Genomic DNA, 16,804 nt, shown 5'->3' with positions numbered 1-16,804 from the left:
TAAGTTGTCCAATGGTTTTACAAAGTTTATAATATAACTAAACATTTTACAATGATTATTATTGGTAATTTAATCTAGCTATAATTAGTATAAAATAAGTATAATTTTATTTAGGTTAGACATAATATGTTAAATTAGTACATAAAATGCATAACATGCCGGTGCCTACACTAACACACACCCACTTTACAGTTATGGTATGATTCATAATAATTTATATATCGGAATATATATCGGAACATACATTACAATGTATTATGTAATACATAGGTAATACCTATTAGGTATATACATATATTACATAATAATGTATTTTTAAAGAAATTGAATATTTTTAAATAAAATAAAATTTCAATGATATACACGATATGACTGTAATCATAAAAAAATTAGAAAATATATAATTTCTAATAACAATAAATAATTTATATATATATTTAATGTATAACTTAAGTAATTAATTTTATTTGCTTATATATAAAAAATAATATATATAAATAAGTGACTATATCTATGGACCGGTATCGGCAGCCTCGGTAGCGCAGTAGGTAGCGCGTAAGTCTCATAATCTTAAGGTCGTGAGTTCGATCCTCACCCGGGGCAGTTGATTTTTTTATTAATTATTAATAATAAATTTTGTATTTAATAATAACATGTAGTAATAATAACTGTATTTTTAAATAGATAAACTTAACATTTATATATCCTAAACGTTTCACAATAATGTTTTTTAATTCGTATAAACATTAAGTAACATAAATATAAATAACTTATATATAAATTAATGTTTTATGTGGTAAAAAATGTGAAAAGGAAAATATTTATAATTTTTGTTTATCTAAACATAAATGCAATTTTGCATTAATTGTTAATAAAATATTGTTTTTGTTTAGAATAATTAAATTATATATTTTTTGTCTAACATTATACTGTATATTAAATTTTTATTATTTTTTTCATTATATCATATTTTACCCATAAAACAATTTATAATTACTAGTTAATGATAAAGATTTTTAATTGTTAGTATATAATCAATTTAAACTAAAAATTATAAAATATAATCAATTATTATCAAATTTTATACTATTTAAAAAATATTTAATTGAAATGATATTAAATAGAATAATAAATAAAATATTTCAACTAAACTTATTATTTTACTTTTAGTAGTACCGTATAACCGCATATATAGACAAATGTAACAAATTTTTGAAATTTAAAATTAAACTTTTGGTAGGGGGTATATCTTACTTATTGCCCCATATTTTCACATATAGCCACAGATGACCTGTGGGTACAGTATATACGCAGTTATACTGTACTTTATATTAACTTTTATTAACTTTATTGATTCAAGTCTTTGTTTTTTTATTAATAATTTATAATAATACAGTAATTTATATCAAATTAATACAAATAATAAAATGTTGTTAATATAAAATATTACATGATTTATTAATCTGAGTTTATTATTGATTAAATTAAATTATTTAATTATGTATACATTATTATTTCTAGATAAAGATTATAATTTATAATTAAACTTCAAACATACAAATTCAAACTTTAACAATAACTTTTGATTTAACAAATAATATGATTGTATATACAGTATATTTTTAAAAATTAATATTTATAATTTAAATTTTATGATAAATATCTTATTATACATTTTAAGCTCATAATAGATAACTTAAATTACAAATTGTATTAAAGTGATTACAAAATATTTTGCTTGACATTTGTTTTTTAAATATTAAATAAATTAATACAGTATTTATCAATAAGTATAAAAAGTGATTAAAAGTTGGGAATCAATTTGGATGTATATCTTGTTGATTGATAGATAAGGATGACTCTGTTTTACTCATTTCAATACAGATTTGAAGACACGATTTGGCCTCATATCAGGAGACAAAACTATTATCGGGAAACTCAGTATCGGTGGACAGATTGCCGAACTCGTCCTCGATTTCAATCTTGATATCCGCACTGCGAGTTGAGTCACGACTCTTACTCCGCTGAATATCAACTAATTTTTTGGTTTTCTCTTCACGACTCATACGATGAGTGTTTGTTGTAGTACTGGTGCCACTGGTTGTGGTGGTGGCCACCGATTGTTTGTCAAAATTTTCAATGTCTATAATTTGTTCATCAATTGGTTCATTTGGTAATATGTTATTATTATTATTATGTTTATTAGTGTTTGTAAGGCTTTCCCTACGGATATTGACTACGTTTTCATTGATTTCAATTTGAATCATCTCATCAAACACTTCTTCTTGACTTCGTTTTTGTTTCGCCAACTTCTTGTGTCTAATACCACTGACATCTTCTTTATGTTTGTGTTGTTTGCCATCACTCTGTTTCTCATGTTTTTTATCTCTATGTTTATCACTGTTGACAACCATGTCTGTGACACAGTTGTCCCGCTGCCTCTTATCCCTCGACTCTGACCTATCCTTAGACTTCTTATCCTTTTTTGTTGATTTTTCTTGACCTTTAGTGCACTCCATATCCGTCTTTAAAGATTTTTTATGATCCCTGTCCTTAGATTCTCTTTCTTCATATTTATGTCTCGATTGTGAGCTTTCTTTCGACTCTTTAGAAACATGTTTTGACTCTTTGTCTTCCGTTTCCTTATTTTTTGATTTCTTCTCTTCCTGTTCCCCATGTTTTGACTTTTTTTCCTTTATTTCTTTAGGTTTAACGTCTCTTTCCCTACCCTTAGAGTTCTCTTTCCTCTCCTTGTTCTCAAAGTTTTCCTTTATTTCGATAACCTTTGACCTCTCTTTTCTCTCCGTATCCTCTATAACTCGCACTTTCCTCTCCCTATCCTTCGATTTCTCTTTCCTACCCTTAGACCCCTCTTTCTGTACTTTAATATCTTTCTGTTGTTCATTGCTTTTGTCATCAATTTTTGATGATTTCCTCTCAACACCGGTCTCTTCATTAACGTGTATATCACTTACACTATCAGTTTTGCGATTGACTTCTTTATCTATGACATCTGTAGGTGACATCTCATTCAGTTTTGCATCATTTTCATCAATTTGTTTTTTGTTTTGTTTTCCATCTTTTGATTTCATTTTTTGTTTGTCTTTCTCTTCTTTCTCTTTTAATTTTTGCATTTCTTTCTCTTTCTTCATTCTTAACTCCAGTTCTTTCTTTTCCTCCTTTTCTCTCAATTTTTTCTCTTCTTTAGCCTTTTTCTCCTCTTTTTCTCTTTCTTTGCGTTCTTTTTCTTTTAGTTTCTTCTCTTCTTTTTCTTTCTGTTTCTTTGCTTTTGGACTCAATATCTCGACTTCAGGTTCTTGTGTTTTAATAGTACTTATGCTCTCGACATCAACCAAACCGGTCACACTTTGCTCACTGTCCGCTACCTTCTGTTCTTTAATGTATTCATTATTTTCATCCATCGTATCCTCTACTTTGCCATTCACTTCAATAGTGATTTCATCGGCGACTTTGTTGTGCTCTTTGTCTGTTTCTTCACTATATTTACCAAATAGTTTGTCTTTCTTTGCTTTAATTTTCGTCTCTTCTTTCATTAGTTTTTCTTCCAATTCTTTTTTCTTTTTTTCAAATTTCTCTGTCTTTTCTCTTTCTTTTTTTTCCTGTTTTTCATCTAATTCTCTCTGTTTTTCTTCAATTTGTTTTTGTTTTTTCTCTATTTTCTCTCTTTTCTTGCGGTCTTTGTCCGACTCAAAGCCCATTAGAATCGTAAACTGATCCGTAATCACTATAGAAATATAAATAATAATAATTATATTATTTATTTATTTGCTAAATATAATAAATTAAAATTCAACAAAATGTTTGTTAATACCGTTGAAAGAAGAGCTGTCAATCTTTGCGTTGTCCACAGTTTTGCTGATCTCTTTCATACGTTTTTCGTCCTCTACTCTCCTTTCAGTCTCTTTTTGTTTTCTAATCGCACGGTCCTCTTCAGGCAGAATTATTTCGTCTTCGTCTTCAAATTTATTTCCCAACGTGTCGTCATCGATGGATGAGCTATGAGTCATCTCCCGTTCCATAGCAAACAATGCCCGTAGCTTTTGACGCCAGGTTTGCTTACCGGCCTCGAAGGACACCTGTTTATTGATTCGACTGATTTCCATTTTCTCTACTTTTTGAAGCACTGGTAGATTATATTAAAAGAAATATTTGTAAATTCATACTAAAATGTTTAATTTAATGTTAACAATGTTGATGCAGACCTGGAACCAGATTGTTAGGCTGAGCCTCGAGATCTTCGACTTTGATTTTATTGAGATGAGTCCTAAAAACTTTTGTGATTCTTCGGCGAACAAAATCTGCTTCGATCTCCTGTTTGGTTCGCGGTATTCGACATCGAAATAGACAACAAAGTACTATAACTAATATTATAAAAGTTAAAAAAACATTTTTTAAGTATACGAAAGATATTAATTAAGGATTTAATTATTGAAAAACCTATTGCCAGTCCAGAGAATAGTCCAGAAAATATGATGTGCCATACTTTGAATACACCGATCACATACTGTTCCAACCATGGCTCTTCTGGTACAACCTCGTTAGGCCTTTCCTCACAGGGAGGTAACTATAATTTAAAAACATTGTCAAAATAAGAAATTTAAACTTTTGATAATGGACCTTGGTAGATGTATTAGAAGTGCTCAGTGGTCCACTAGTAGTAGTAGTAGTTGTTGTAGTAGTATTAGTAGCAATAATAGTAGTTGTAGATGGAGTAGTAGTTGGTGAAGTAGTAGTAGTTGATGGAGTAGTAGTAGTTGATGGAGTAGTAGTAGTTGATGGAGTAGTAGTAGTTGATGGAGTAGTTGATGATATGTTAATATTTGAATCATTAGCCAGGCACAGATAGTTATAGGTAATTAAGTGACATATGAAAATTAAACAACAAACTGTATGCTTATAACTATTAATCATAATCAATAGCAATTTAATGAAATAATAATAATTATTAATATTATAATTTATTTTAATAAGATATGTAAACTTTTGATGGCAACTAAATATTAATTGTTTTATATAAAATACAATAAGCATTGTGTCATATAATGTGACAAATATAATAATTGTAAGACATTTGATGATAATATTTAAAGTGGAGAATGGCTTGGATTTATATAAACAGTTGGGCGGACCGACACATATAGCACTTCGGCCATCAATTGGCTATTTGTTTAGCAATTTATTTTATCTTATTTATTAGTAAACTTGTATACATACACTATTACAATGTTTTTTATTATAAAATTTTATATAAAATAGTGATGTAATTAAAATTAATAATACTGTAGGATGTGTGTGTATATACAAATGCTATAACAATGTTAGTAATATAATAATAATAAACATTTATGACAACAATATATTAGCTATAAAATATATGATAAAACTATAAGTAGATATCATATAATGATAATACGATATATATATTAATAGAATATTCTGAATATTGTTGTAGTGTTTGACACATAAAAAGAATATTCTGTTAAAAGCAAAATATATTTTATTTCAATTCATGAATTTATGTTTACATACATATAAATATATATATATAATACAACAGAATTAATAAAAATAATGTTATTATTTCTCTCAATTTTGACAACAATGTTGTGGAAATTGCATGACTTGTACTAAACTGTGTGGACAGGTAGGTATACCATCATTGAAGTGCTCAAGAACTGTGGTGCACTCCACCCAAACCTATTCATTAATTATTAAATATTACTTTTTAGTCATTTTATAAGTAAATATATTATGACATAGACGACTACTAACAGTGCAAACATAATTTACAATACATTTCCTCATAAGTTTAATCTATATAATATAAACGTTGATCAGAAATTAAATGTAACAGTAAATTGATTGTTTTTTTTGATGAATAAAACTTTAAATATATTAGAAAAATTTAGTGATAAAGTATTAAAGTATTAAATAATGTTAATTATGTTGTTACTGACATTTATTATGCTATTGATTGTTATTTGGTTAATTAAATTTTGTTGTAAATATAAACTTTTTTTAATATGTTGTCCAATTACATCATTGTATTATTTACTGTACAACAATAGATTTAATGTTTTATAAAGATATAATGCTATAAAATATATTCAATTATCAAGCACATTTACACAATTTTTTAAAAATTTTATTTAATTATGAAATTATTTTATAAATTAGTATGAAATTTTAATTTTATTTGATAATTACTTATTTTAAACGTTATATTTAAACTAATATATGTTTAGTCATTACATTACTTACGGTCATTACTTGTTATATAATGCTTATATAATAAGTTATTTTAATTTCAGTAAACTTTATATAAACACAATAAAATAATACATTATCAAAATATTAAATAACATATCTATAAAATTTTTATATTAATGTCAAAATAACTAAAATTTTATAGTTTATGAATTATATATCATTGCGATATAAAATAAAATGTGTTATTTATAGTATAATAAATGATATTTTATTTGTTATTTATCTAAATATTACATAAAAGTATTAACTATTTATATTATTATTATTAAAGCTTGACCAATAAATAATGATTTAAATTATATCATATAAATATTTTATAAGTTATAAAAATATTTTGAATGGCCATTTATATGTAATAAATATATCATTATACAAATTAATCTTTTTAAAATTTATACTATTGATATTATATCTTATATATATTGATATAATCTCTATTGCAAATGCTGTAGAAAAAATGAGCTAAATTTTTGTATAAAATACAATAGTTTTTAGGGGGTGGTTGACATATTACGTTCGCACTTGAGGGAAGGGGTGGGGTTGGCCAAAACGAACTTTTGCAAACGAGGGGAAAGGGTAGAGACTTTAAGAACTTTCACATTTAGATAATATTTTATTTTTTGTGGTGTATGTGGGGGTAATTTTTTAAATGACTTCATGTGAACAATTGCGAACATAGGGGAGAGAGAGAGGGTCTAGATTTCTTAATAAGTGCAAACGTAATAAGTGAATCGCCCCTTACGGTTTGATCACTTATTGTTTTTTAATAAACATTTATTATATTCATATTTAGTCAATTTAATTATATATCATATATTAAATAATTAGGTTATTATGAAATATTTATTACAAATAGAATTAAAAAAAATAATTTCTAAAATTTTCTAAAATAAATTTATGTCTATGGGATCCCCATGTTAATTTTCTTATCTCATTATAATTACAAATAACTAAATATTAATATTAGTATTTTAATTAACATTTAAAAAGTAAAAAAAATAATAAAAATATATTTGAATGATAGTTTTACAAAAAAAAAATAATTATAAATAGATAATTATATTAATCTTAAATTTATATACAGTTTATTAATCACATTTCTATAGTAGTGTAGACTAAAGAGTCTTTTTTCGGAGATATAACATATAAACACACATAAGCTTAAAAATAATCATAAATATAAATTACATCAATAATATACAAAACTTATGACAAGTTTATAAACTATGAAAACAATACATTAAATTTGAAAAGCAAGTCATATCCATTTTAAGCAATTATTTAGATATTTTAAATCAAATTAATTATATAAATGTTTATATTAAGAAATTTTGAAAATACTTTGAGAGAATGCTTAATAAAAACAGTGTCCAAAAGAGACTAAATTAAATAACAATTTTTTTATTTCTTAATAAAGTGTATATAGAGTACAGACTATATTAGTTTTATAAATATTAACAAATTTAAGCTATGATTATATATATATGTCACAAATGACACTATATTTGACTTAAATTGACATTAGATTAGATAAAAACGTTTTCACGAACTACTGAAAGGAGTGCGTATCTGAATTCTATATGTCATTCCGTTCATGTGTCCGCATTTTTATTGAATTTTAAAATTTAAACTTCAGATTTGGATTAGACATAAAAAATAAGGTATAGGAGATCAGCATTAAAATTTTGATATCTTTTCAGGAACATAGAGAAAATGGCGGTCAATGTAAAAAAATGTAAAAATAATTTTTAGAGTATAAATTTGAATAAAGCATCAAAATTAAGATATAGGGGATTTCTAGCATTCTCAACTGGTTAAATATTAATTTTTCGTTAAGTGCTTTAATTTATATTACAACAAATGATTACTAATAATTGATAGTAATAATCACAACTTTATAAAATAATATTCAATATTATGAGATTATAATCTACTATTAATATAAACAGTATTTACTCGTTAAAAATAAAAATGATTGATTAAAATAATCAATAAAAATTTTTTAAAATGCTTTATAAGTTATAAATTATAACTCAAATTACTAGTTAATTTAAAAATAAAATCTTTATTAATTAATACATTTAACAATTGATTAAATCTTTTATTAACTGTATATAAAATTTATGATAAATTTAAATATAACATCAATTACTGAACATAATATTTATATTAGAAATTTAAAATATTTATAATTATAAGTACTTTTATTATATAGAACTTTTAAAAGTTCAAAAATTATATTTATCATTATTATTAAACAATATTATTAAACAATATTATTAAACAAAATTACCTAAAAAATACAAATTTAATTAAAAAATAATAGAAAATTATGTTTGTTTTAGTACTTAATAGGGTGTTCACCGGCGTCTCGGGTGGAATGACGCCGAACCAGAAGTGGGCGGTTCGAGCATTGATTGGCTGCTTTTGGCGGCTGACTGGGCTGATGCTTGTGAAGCTACCGGTGCTTTTTGAGCTGACTTGAGCACCGTTCGGTTGGTAACTGGACTATTAGCTACTGGTGCCGATGGCACCGGTACTATTGGTTGTGTACCATTTGTTGTTTCGCTTAATGATTCAATACTATCACATTGAGCCTCGTCTTCGCCATTACGACAATCGACACCTCCATCGCACCGCCAGTTGGGAGGAATACATCGGTTATTAGAGCATCGAAACCAACCTTCTGGACACACCTGTGCTGCACAGCGCTCAGGATTCTGTATGTCAACAATGAAATATTTTTACAATTAATATAATTAAAAAAATATTATTTATTTACTTCATCTGATTTGTCGCCACAATCATCGCTACCATCGCATAACTAAAGAGAAATTTGTTGTTTGTAATTAACTGTCATATATTGAAAAAATACATATAATCTTATACCCAGTGTGGGTGCGCACATATGTTGGTCTCATCACAACTAAAGAAATCGTGCGGACAGGTCACGTTTCGGGGACACGGGTTCGGGTGTCTCTCATCGGACGCCAGTCCGTCCTTGCAGTCAATCACACCATTGCATACAGTATTCATTGGTATACATCTATAATAAATGTATATAAAAATGTATGGTTTTAGATAACTAGTTTTTTATATTATATACATAATTATTGGCAAACCTATTGTCAGCACATCTAAACCAATCCTCAGGACAGTCAAAGTTCTTGCAATTGTTGACGTCTTCATCTGAATTGTCACCGCAATCATTCTCTCCGTCACACCTTTTAATTATATAAAACATGTTTTTATTAAAAAAATTATATCAATTAATTAATGATTAAATGAAATTTATATCCATTACATCCAATTGGGAAGAGCGCACACATTAGTATTGGTGCACTTGAATGCATATGAAGGACATGTCACGTTTCGTGGACAGGGATTCGGGTGCATTTCATCCGATGCTAATCCTATGTTTTTTTTTAAATGTTATTAAAATGATTTACATCTGAAATATATTTCTTACCATCTTTACAATCAATAGTTCCATCGCAAACCTCCTCCATTGGTAAACACATACTATTGTTAGCACAAGAAAACATGTTATCGGGACAGGGAGGGTAGTCTGGGTAATATACATATCAGATATACAAGTATAGAAACAAATCAATTATAAATTGAATACATGTTTAAGATAACAAACCACATCCTCTTTCATCTGAGCCATCTCTACATTGCTTCTGTCGGTCACATTTAGCCGCTTTAGTCACACAACGACCCGAATCGCATCGGAACTCGTTTTCTTCATCACACTTGACATCAGCTTTTAAAAGATATTTTTTCCCAATAAGATTAGTGACATAAATATATTATATATTTATATAACTTATAGAATATTAGGACATACAGCACATCATCGGGTGCTCATCAGATCCGTCTCCGCAATCATTGTCTCCATCACATACAAGGCCTATATTTGTAATTCAAGTAATTATAATTATTTTGTTTAACCAAAAATAGGACAATTATTGTTTACTGTCGTATTTATAAATTATAAGTTATAATTATATTTAGTAACAAATACTTATAAATACTTACAAAAAATAATTTATCTTAACAAAAATATCAAAGATTTTTTTTATAGAAAATCAAAAATTATAAATTCACTTCTGGTATTCAAAAATAGAAAATTAAAGAGAAAATTCAATATATTTTATTTGATAAAAATTGCAAAAGTTTATGCAATATATTATAATAAGAATAATCACTAGATGTTCCACATTTAATTATAAAATAAATAAAATAATTTTTTAGATATAGGATAGTATGGTTTGAAAAAATAAATTCATTATAAAATTAATTAGTTTAGAGTTATAAAAAATAAATTTTATATTACAAAACACATACTTTCGGGCAAACAATTGCCGTTACGACAGAGATAATAGTCGGGTGGCCCGCAGTGGACAGTTTGATAGTCCTCTTGAGATACCGTCAATGATGTACAATATAATAGTAACACAATAATTGACAGGTAATTGCTGTTTACATAAAACATAGTGATTTATTTTTAAATTTTTTAAATATATATTTTATATTATTTTAAAGATGATATTTAATGATATGACATACCATTTAACAATCATTCTAATAAATCAAGAATTTGGTCAATAATATTATGTCAATTGCAATGACACAGTATTTTGAGAGATGATTTCAAAGCTAACTGTTCGCAACTGAAGATATGAAATGAAACTAAAACTAGAAGTGTAAGAGAGATCATACACACCGACACTTTGAAAGATTCAAACACTTTTGACTTCAGAGAGAAAGATTCAGTCACTTATTGGAAGTGAACCACAAATGAGACAACTTTTTTTTAAATATCAAAAGTAACAAACTTTGACTTACTTTTCACTAATTATATTAAAATAAGAGTAAAAAAGTTTTTATAACACGAAGAGTAAGTAATTTTTATATTATTTATTAAGTACTTCTATAATCATAAGTAAAGTGCGATAACCGCTAAATGTGATGCAAATAACAGGCATAACAAAAATCATAATAAAAAATAAAGCTTTTCTTAAATCAAAGTTTGTGTGTTGAATACCGGTATGACAACACTAACCTAACTGTACACAACTTAAATACGGTATATTATACTGTATTTGTATAATATATACTGTACCATATATTTTATAAAAATGTCTTATGAAGTAATCGGTCTCTCTCTCTCTCTCTCTCTCTTCTTTCTTTCTTTCTCTCTCTCTCTCTTTCTTTCTTTCTTTCTTTCTCTCTCTTTCTTTCTCTCTCTCTTTCTTTCTCTCTTTCTTTCTCTCTTTCTTTCTCTCTCTCTCTCTTTCTCTCTTTCTCTCTGCTCTCTCATTCAATCATTCACACAATGAACTAAATTTTGTATTGAGTTTTTTGAAGATTCAATCTCTGGACTAACAGTTTTTAAAGTTAAAAATTAAAATTAAAAGACACTGTAATCGCGATAATTTCAATAAACGTCTAAAAACTGGTTTTACTTATTACACTATTTATCAAATTAACTAAAATAAAAATTTGTTTTCTCTCACTCTATTTATTTATAATCATTTTTATTATTATTATAATTGAATAAATGAAATTTAATAAAAATATCATATTTAATGCTATTTATGTGATGAAAAATGATTGACATTGCAATATATCATTTGGTGGAGTCGTTATATTATTGTATAGTGAACTTAAGTGAATGGTGTAAATGTGCGGATGTCTACTAAAAGTCAACCGTACCACTGAACACATGAATCCAATATACCTGAGCCCTGTTATTGCCGTTAATTTGATTATAGTTTGTCTGCCAATGCAGTCATTCATTCATTTATTTATTTATTTGTTAATTATATTCGTTAAAAATTTTACTGAAATTAAATAACAATAGTTAATAATAATCATTAAAACAGGTTTTTCAAAATATGTAATGAAAATAACTACAATATTATTATTGTTATTATTTTAATATTATTATTATTATAGTTTATTTGTTGGAATTTATTGTAACACTTAAATTAACATTTTATTAGTTGTTACGCTCTGTATATCTAGTAATTAGTTAATATAATAATAATTTTATTAATCTATAACCTCTAAAAAAGTCAAAATTTTTCATCTAACAAATCATTAATATTTTTTGTTGTTAAAAATTTTCATTTCAATTGTATGACAAATAAGATTATATTTTATTAATTTTTGACTATTTTGACAAAAACTATAAACAATTTCACTAAAATATATAAACATTTATAATTTTATATTATAAAAACAGTTAGTTTGATGTGTGCTGAGAGTTCATTGAAATACATTATATAAACTCATTTAAGCAAATAAAAAATATTAATTTAATAAATTTAAATATGTTATTATAGACAATTGTAATAAATAATATCATATCAATTTTTTAAATAAATAATATATTGTTTTAATTATATTTAACACCTTTATATTGTTACAACAAGATAACGATTCTTAAATTAAATTAATAAATATTATATAAGTAAATATAAATTACATTTTAAACAAATAAAATATTTGAAAAAATAATAATCTAATTTATAAGATATTAATATTTACATAGTGTTACTATAATCAATCTAAAAATATATTATACAATTTATATACTTATTAAATGTAATCTTAACCCAATTTTATTTTGCAATATTGTTTGTGAAAAATTTTGCAAATTAGTCAATGCTTTCTTTTTTAATATCAATTATTATTATTATTATTATTATTTATTTTATCATTATTAGAGTCAAATTATTTTATCATTAAATTAAATTAGGTTTATAACGTAATTACTAATTAATCATTAATAATCCATATAGTAATTGAAAATTATCTATTGAGTAATGTCTGATAAATTATAAAACTAAATATTAAACAAAATATTAAAATGTCATTTTTATAGTCAACGACTAATAAACAAATTTGTTTTAAAAAATAAAATATTAATTTATATTAAGTAAAAATTATGTAAAAAAATATTTCTAAAAATCCATATCAGAGTTAGTATAATGTATACTAATGTATTATGGTATACATTATATTTAATAATATCGTTAATATTACTTATTTTTTTAATAAATTAATATAAATTAAAAATAAAATTAAACTAATAATATCAAAACAACTAACAAACTAAATTTAATTAAATGTTAAATTATATTTCTAATTATTAAAATAATAAATATTATATAAATAAAATTAATTTTTCAAAAAAAAATTAAATGAAATAAATCAAAAATAGTATCATGTATTTGCATTATAATTTATAAATAAAGTATTAAAAGCATTTTATATTGTAATTAAGAAACAAATATATTATTACATTTAATATATAGAATAATTTAATATTTATATACTTTATTTAATACTCTTAAATAACCAAAGATATATATATATATATAGAAAAATAAAAGATATATATAAATAATATTGAAATAAGTTTTTTTTTGAATACTTGTTTTCATAATTACTGGAAACCTTGAAAACTGTGTTAACGGAACATCAAAATAAATGTTATTTTTAAAAGTTATGTATTTTTGTTTTGAGAGTACAAACAAAATTCATAAAAACAAAAATTACTTTTATTATAATAACTGATTATATAAACTAAAATATAATGTGTTATTTTATTTATAATAAATTAAAAAAGTCCCCATAAGATTATAAATAAAAATATAATAAATTAAATGATATTTTTAGAGTACAATATATAAATAAAAAATAAAAGTTAGTTTTTACTAAATTTTATTATACGTTTGTAAACTATAAGAAAAAATTAAAAGGTTATTATAAATAAACTCAAAACTTACAAATTTGTTTAAAAAACATAAAAAATCTCATTTTTAAAATTAATAATAAACTGAAAGTATTGAATATACATTATATTTAAAAAGTTCATAAAAAATATTATTTATATTAAACAACACATTTTATTTTAATGATATTTTTGTATAAATAAAAATTTTATATGTTATTATTAAACTTTATTAATAATTAAATGGTGTCATCAATTTATTTTGAATTATTATTTTGAATTACAATACTAATTTGTAAATATAATAATACTATTACTTTATATATTTTTAAATATTCTTTGAAAACAATGAAAATTATTATTTTTATTCTAAATTTTTAAAAATGTTAATATATTGGTAGACAAAATCAAATATCAATTCATAGTGGATTTATTTTGTTAATAAATATCAACAAAACATTAAAAAACAATTTTAATATTATTATTAAATTATATAGAAATTACTTTTTAATAGTTGTCCCCATAAATTAAATACATTTTCAATTTACATTAAATTAAATGATTTAGTGATGAAACAGATAAACTCGACATTTTTTACTGAAGAAAAATGTGAGTAACAAATCAATAAATTATATATTATAATAATTAATTGTATAAATGACTATTTGATGAAATCAAATAAAAATTGCAAAAAATAATAATCAAATTATTTGGTGAGTCATAATTGAAAAAATTATATGTTGGCTAAATTAAAATATTTATATAATAAACTTATACAATTTATATTAATAATTAATTTATACATTTTTTTTATAATTTAAATATAAACTTGCATAAACATAGCATTATTATTTATAAGTATCGACACAAATAATTATAAAAAAACATCATTAAGTTGAACTCGAAATGAAATTAATTAAAAACAATATAATAATTATGTATCTAAATAGTGGGGAAAATTGTGCTTTTTTATCGACTTATATATATATATATATATATATCTTAGATAATTAGTAGACAATTATAACAATTGGTGTGTCAAACTGTGTACTTAATTATGATTATTAATTATTATTACTTTTTCAAAAAATATAATAAAAAATAATAAATTTCATAGTTTAAAACAAATAATATTATTATACAAATAATATCATATAATAATAATAATAATAATAATAATAATAATAATAATAATAATAAATATATCATTCAATGAATTGATTTTTATGGGATATGATATCAGTAAATATTGATAATAAAAACAAACATTGATTTTAGTATCAAAATAACACCAAAAAAACAAATCGTTTTAATCACTCATCAAATCAAATCAGTGAACAGCTCTGGCCTTTTGAGGACTCGTTGGAACCAATTTGATGTCTTTTTCGTCAATCAATTCCTCGAGTTCGGGCCTCAGAGCTTCGGGCAATATATGTTTGGCCCGTTCGAGTGCATGTCTATCGAAGGACTGGCCATTTTCCAATTTTTCCAAATGAAAGGCCAGACCCATCCGTTTGAGTACTTCGATGTCGTCGTGTATCTCAAACGTGTTGTCAAAGTTGAACAAGTATTCTGTCTTATCGTTGGAAATGCTGCAATCGATTACTGTTTTCTTTTCTGTGTTAACGATAATAAACGGCAGAGAAATGAGAGCATTGTTGGCGGGCACGAGACCCATAGTCTTGTTGCGATCGACCAGCTGTTTGAAGGCAATCTGTTGGAGCAACAGATCCCGGAGCTGTTGCTTCTTAATGTTGATCCTCTCGAGCCGTTTTTCCCGTTCCGACTCCAATTCAAGGCACTCCTGTGCGGCATTGGTCGGCAGTCCGATCCATTTGATCTCCTTTTTCTCTTTGGAAATGATATTCATGGCCATCAAAACATTGAGTGCGTCGTATACTCGCCGACGAATATTCTTCTGGTCAAACGGTTCCTGATCTCCAGGCATATATCCGCCCTGGAAGGCGGCCCGCGAAGCAATTGGGTCACTGCTGAACTCGGCCACGAGTTCGTCGGCCACTTCATTATAAGTGGTCGAACCCTTGAGCTTCACTTTTTCGCAGACCTATCGATCGGTTCGGACGGACGACAATAAAACAGATTTATAAAACGTATTGGTTTTGTGTAGAGATTTAGGCCATACCTTCATCGAGAAATGTCTCAATCCTTTACCAGTTTTCGGGTCCTGTTTGCGGCGTTTGGCGGGAATGGCTCGCATCTCATGCATATTGAATTGGTTAAACTGATTGGTGGCCGCACCGACTAACGAAGCAAATGCATTGTTGCGCGACAACGCTGACGGAGATGAGGTCATCATTGCCGACAACTGACTGCTAGACGTGTCGTCGGCCAATACGGGAATCGGTTGGCTATTGGGCGTCGGCTATGTTTGGTCAACATAAAGGACAGGTAAGAGAAAAGGCAAAGCAAAGGGTCAGTCATTGTTTGATGAGATGACACATGCGGTCATTGGGTTTGTTATGTCATAGTTTGCCAGCACTGGTATGTCGCGGATCTGTGGGTCTGTTTCATAGATAAATACTTTGTGTCCTTACCTTAATAATCGGTAAGTGTGTCAGTGGTTTGTTGGCCGACTTTTGGTCACTTTTTCGGCGCTTAACGAGAATATTGTTGACGGCAGCCATCGCTCAGTCATTCAATACATACCAAAGTATTCAATTGAATAGACTTTTAATAGTAAAGCACTTTGTTTTGCACGACAACTGTCCCATCAATCAGTGTTTGATTAGTAGAGGACAGCACTAG

The 16,804-nt window shown here is 25.7% G+C and overlaps 4 protein-coding genes and 1 non-coding gene across 5 annotated transcripts; 1 reads left to right on the top strand and 4 right to left on the bottom strand.

Annotated features, from left to right (window-relative positions):
- The first annotated feature begins 530 nt into the window (after window positions 1–530).
- Window positions 531–603, top strand: Trnam-cau (transfer RNA methionine (anticodon CAU)). The gene has a single exon. It is a non-coding gene; the product is annotated as a tRNA-Met (tRNA).
- Window positions 604–1,910: 1,307 nt separating this feature from the next.
- Window positions 1,911–3,026, bottom strand: LOC128963346 (uncharacterized). The gene has a single exon (XM_054309850.1). The coding sequence runs from the start codon at window positions 3,024–3,026 to the stop codon at window positions 1,911–1,913; it is 1,116 nt and encodes a 371-aa protein (XP_054165825.1).
- A 57-nt stretch (window positions 3,027–3,083) lies between these two features.
- On the bottom strand, window positions 3,084–6,288 carry LOC128963345 (DNA ligase 1-like; the record flags this gene model as incomplete). Its single annotated transcript, XM_054309849.1, has 5 exons — window positions 6,283–6,288; window positions 4,459–4,585; window positions 4,224–4,382; window positions 3,833–4,144; window positions 3,084–3,745 (listed from the first exon to the last, which is right to left on the bottom strand). Coding segments are annotated over exons 1-5 (1,266 nt in total), but the record flags the coding sequence as incomplete, so codon positions are not given.
- A 2,363-nt stretch (window positions 6,289–8,651) lies between these two features.
- LOC128963344 (prolow-density lipoprotein receptor-related protein 1-like) lies at window positions 8,652–10,877 on the bottom strand. Its single transcript, XM_054309848.1, has 10 exons — window positions 10,864–10,877; window positions 10,642–10,772; window positions 10,142–10,204; window positions 9,938–10,057; window positions 9,761–9,859; window positions 9,596–9,704; window positions 9,414–9,515; window positions 9,181–9,337; window positions 9,074–9,115; window positions 8,652–9,011 (listed from the first exon to the last, which is right to left on the bottom strand). The coding sequence occupies exons 1-10, from the start codon at window positions 10,875–10,877 to the stop codon at window positions 8,652–8,654; spliced, it is 1,197 nt and encodes a 398-aa protein (XP_054165823.1).
- Window positions 10,878–15,223: 4,346 nt separating this feature from the next.
- LOC128963102 (transcription factor Dp-1-like) lies at window positions 15,224–16,804 on the bottom strand. Its single transcript, XM_054309575.1, has 3 exons — window positions 16,594–16,804; window positions 16,182–16,421; window positions 15,224–16,103 (listed from the first exon to the last, which is right to left on the bottom strand). The coding sequence occupies exons 1-3, from the start codon at window positions 16,681–16,683 to the stop codon at window positions 15,369–15,371; spliced, it is 1,065 nt and encodes a 354-aa protein (XP_054165550.1). The 5' UTR covers window positions 16,684–16,804; the 3' UTR covers window positions 15,224–15,368.

Source organism: Oppia nitens, unplaced genomic scaffold, assembly GCF_028296485.1.
Source record: "Oppia nitens isolate AA-2021 unplaced genomic scaffold, nextdenovo-longstitch-racon4-pilon3 scaffold7_pilon_pilon_pilon, whole genome shotgun sequence".
Lineage (NCBI taxonomy): Eukaryota > Metazoa > Arthropoda > Arachnida > Sarcoptiformes > Oppiidae > Oppia > Oppia nitens.
The sequence above is the reverse complement of the archived record's forward strand: the minus strand, read 5'-3'. Positions and strand labels throughout refer to the sequence as shown.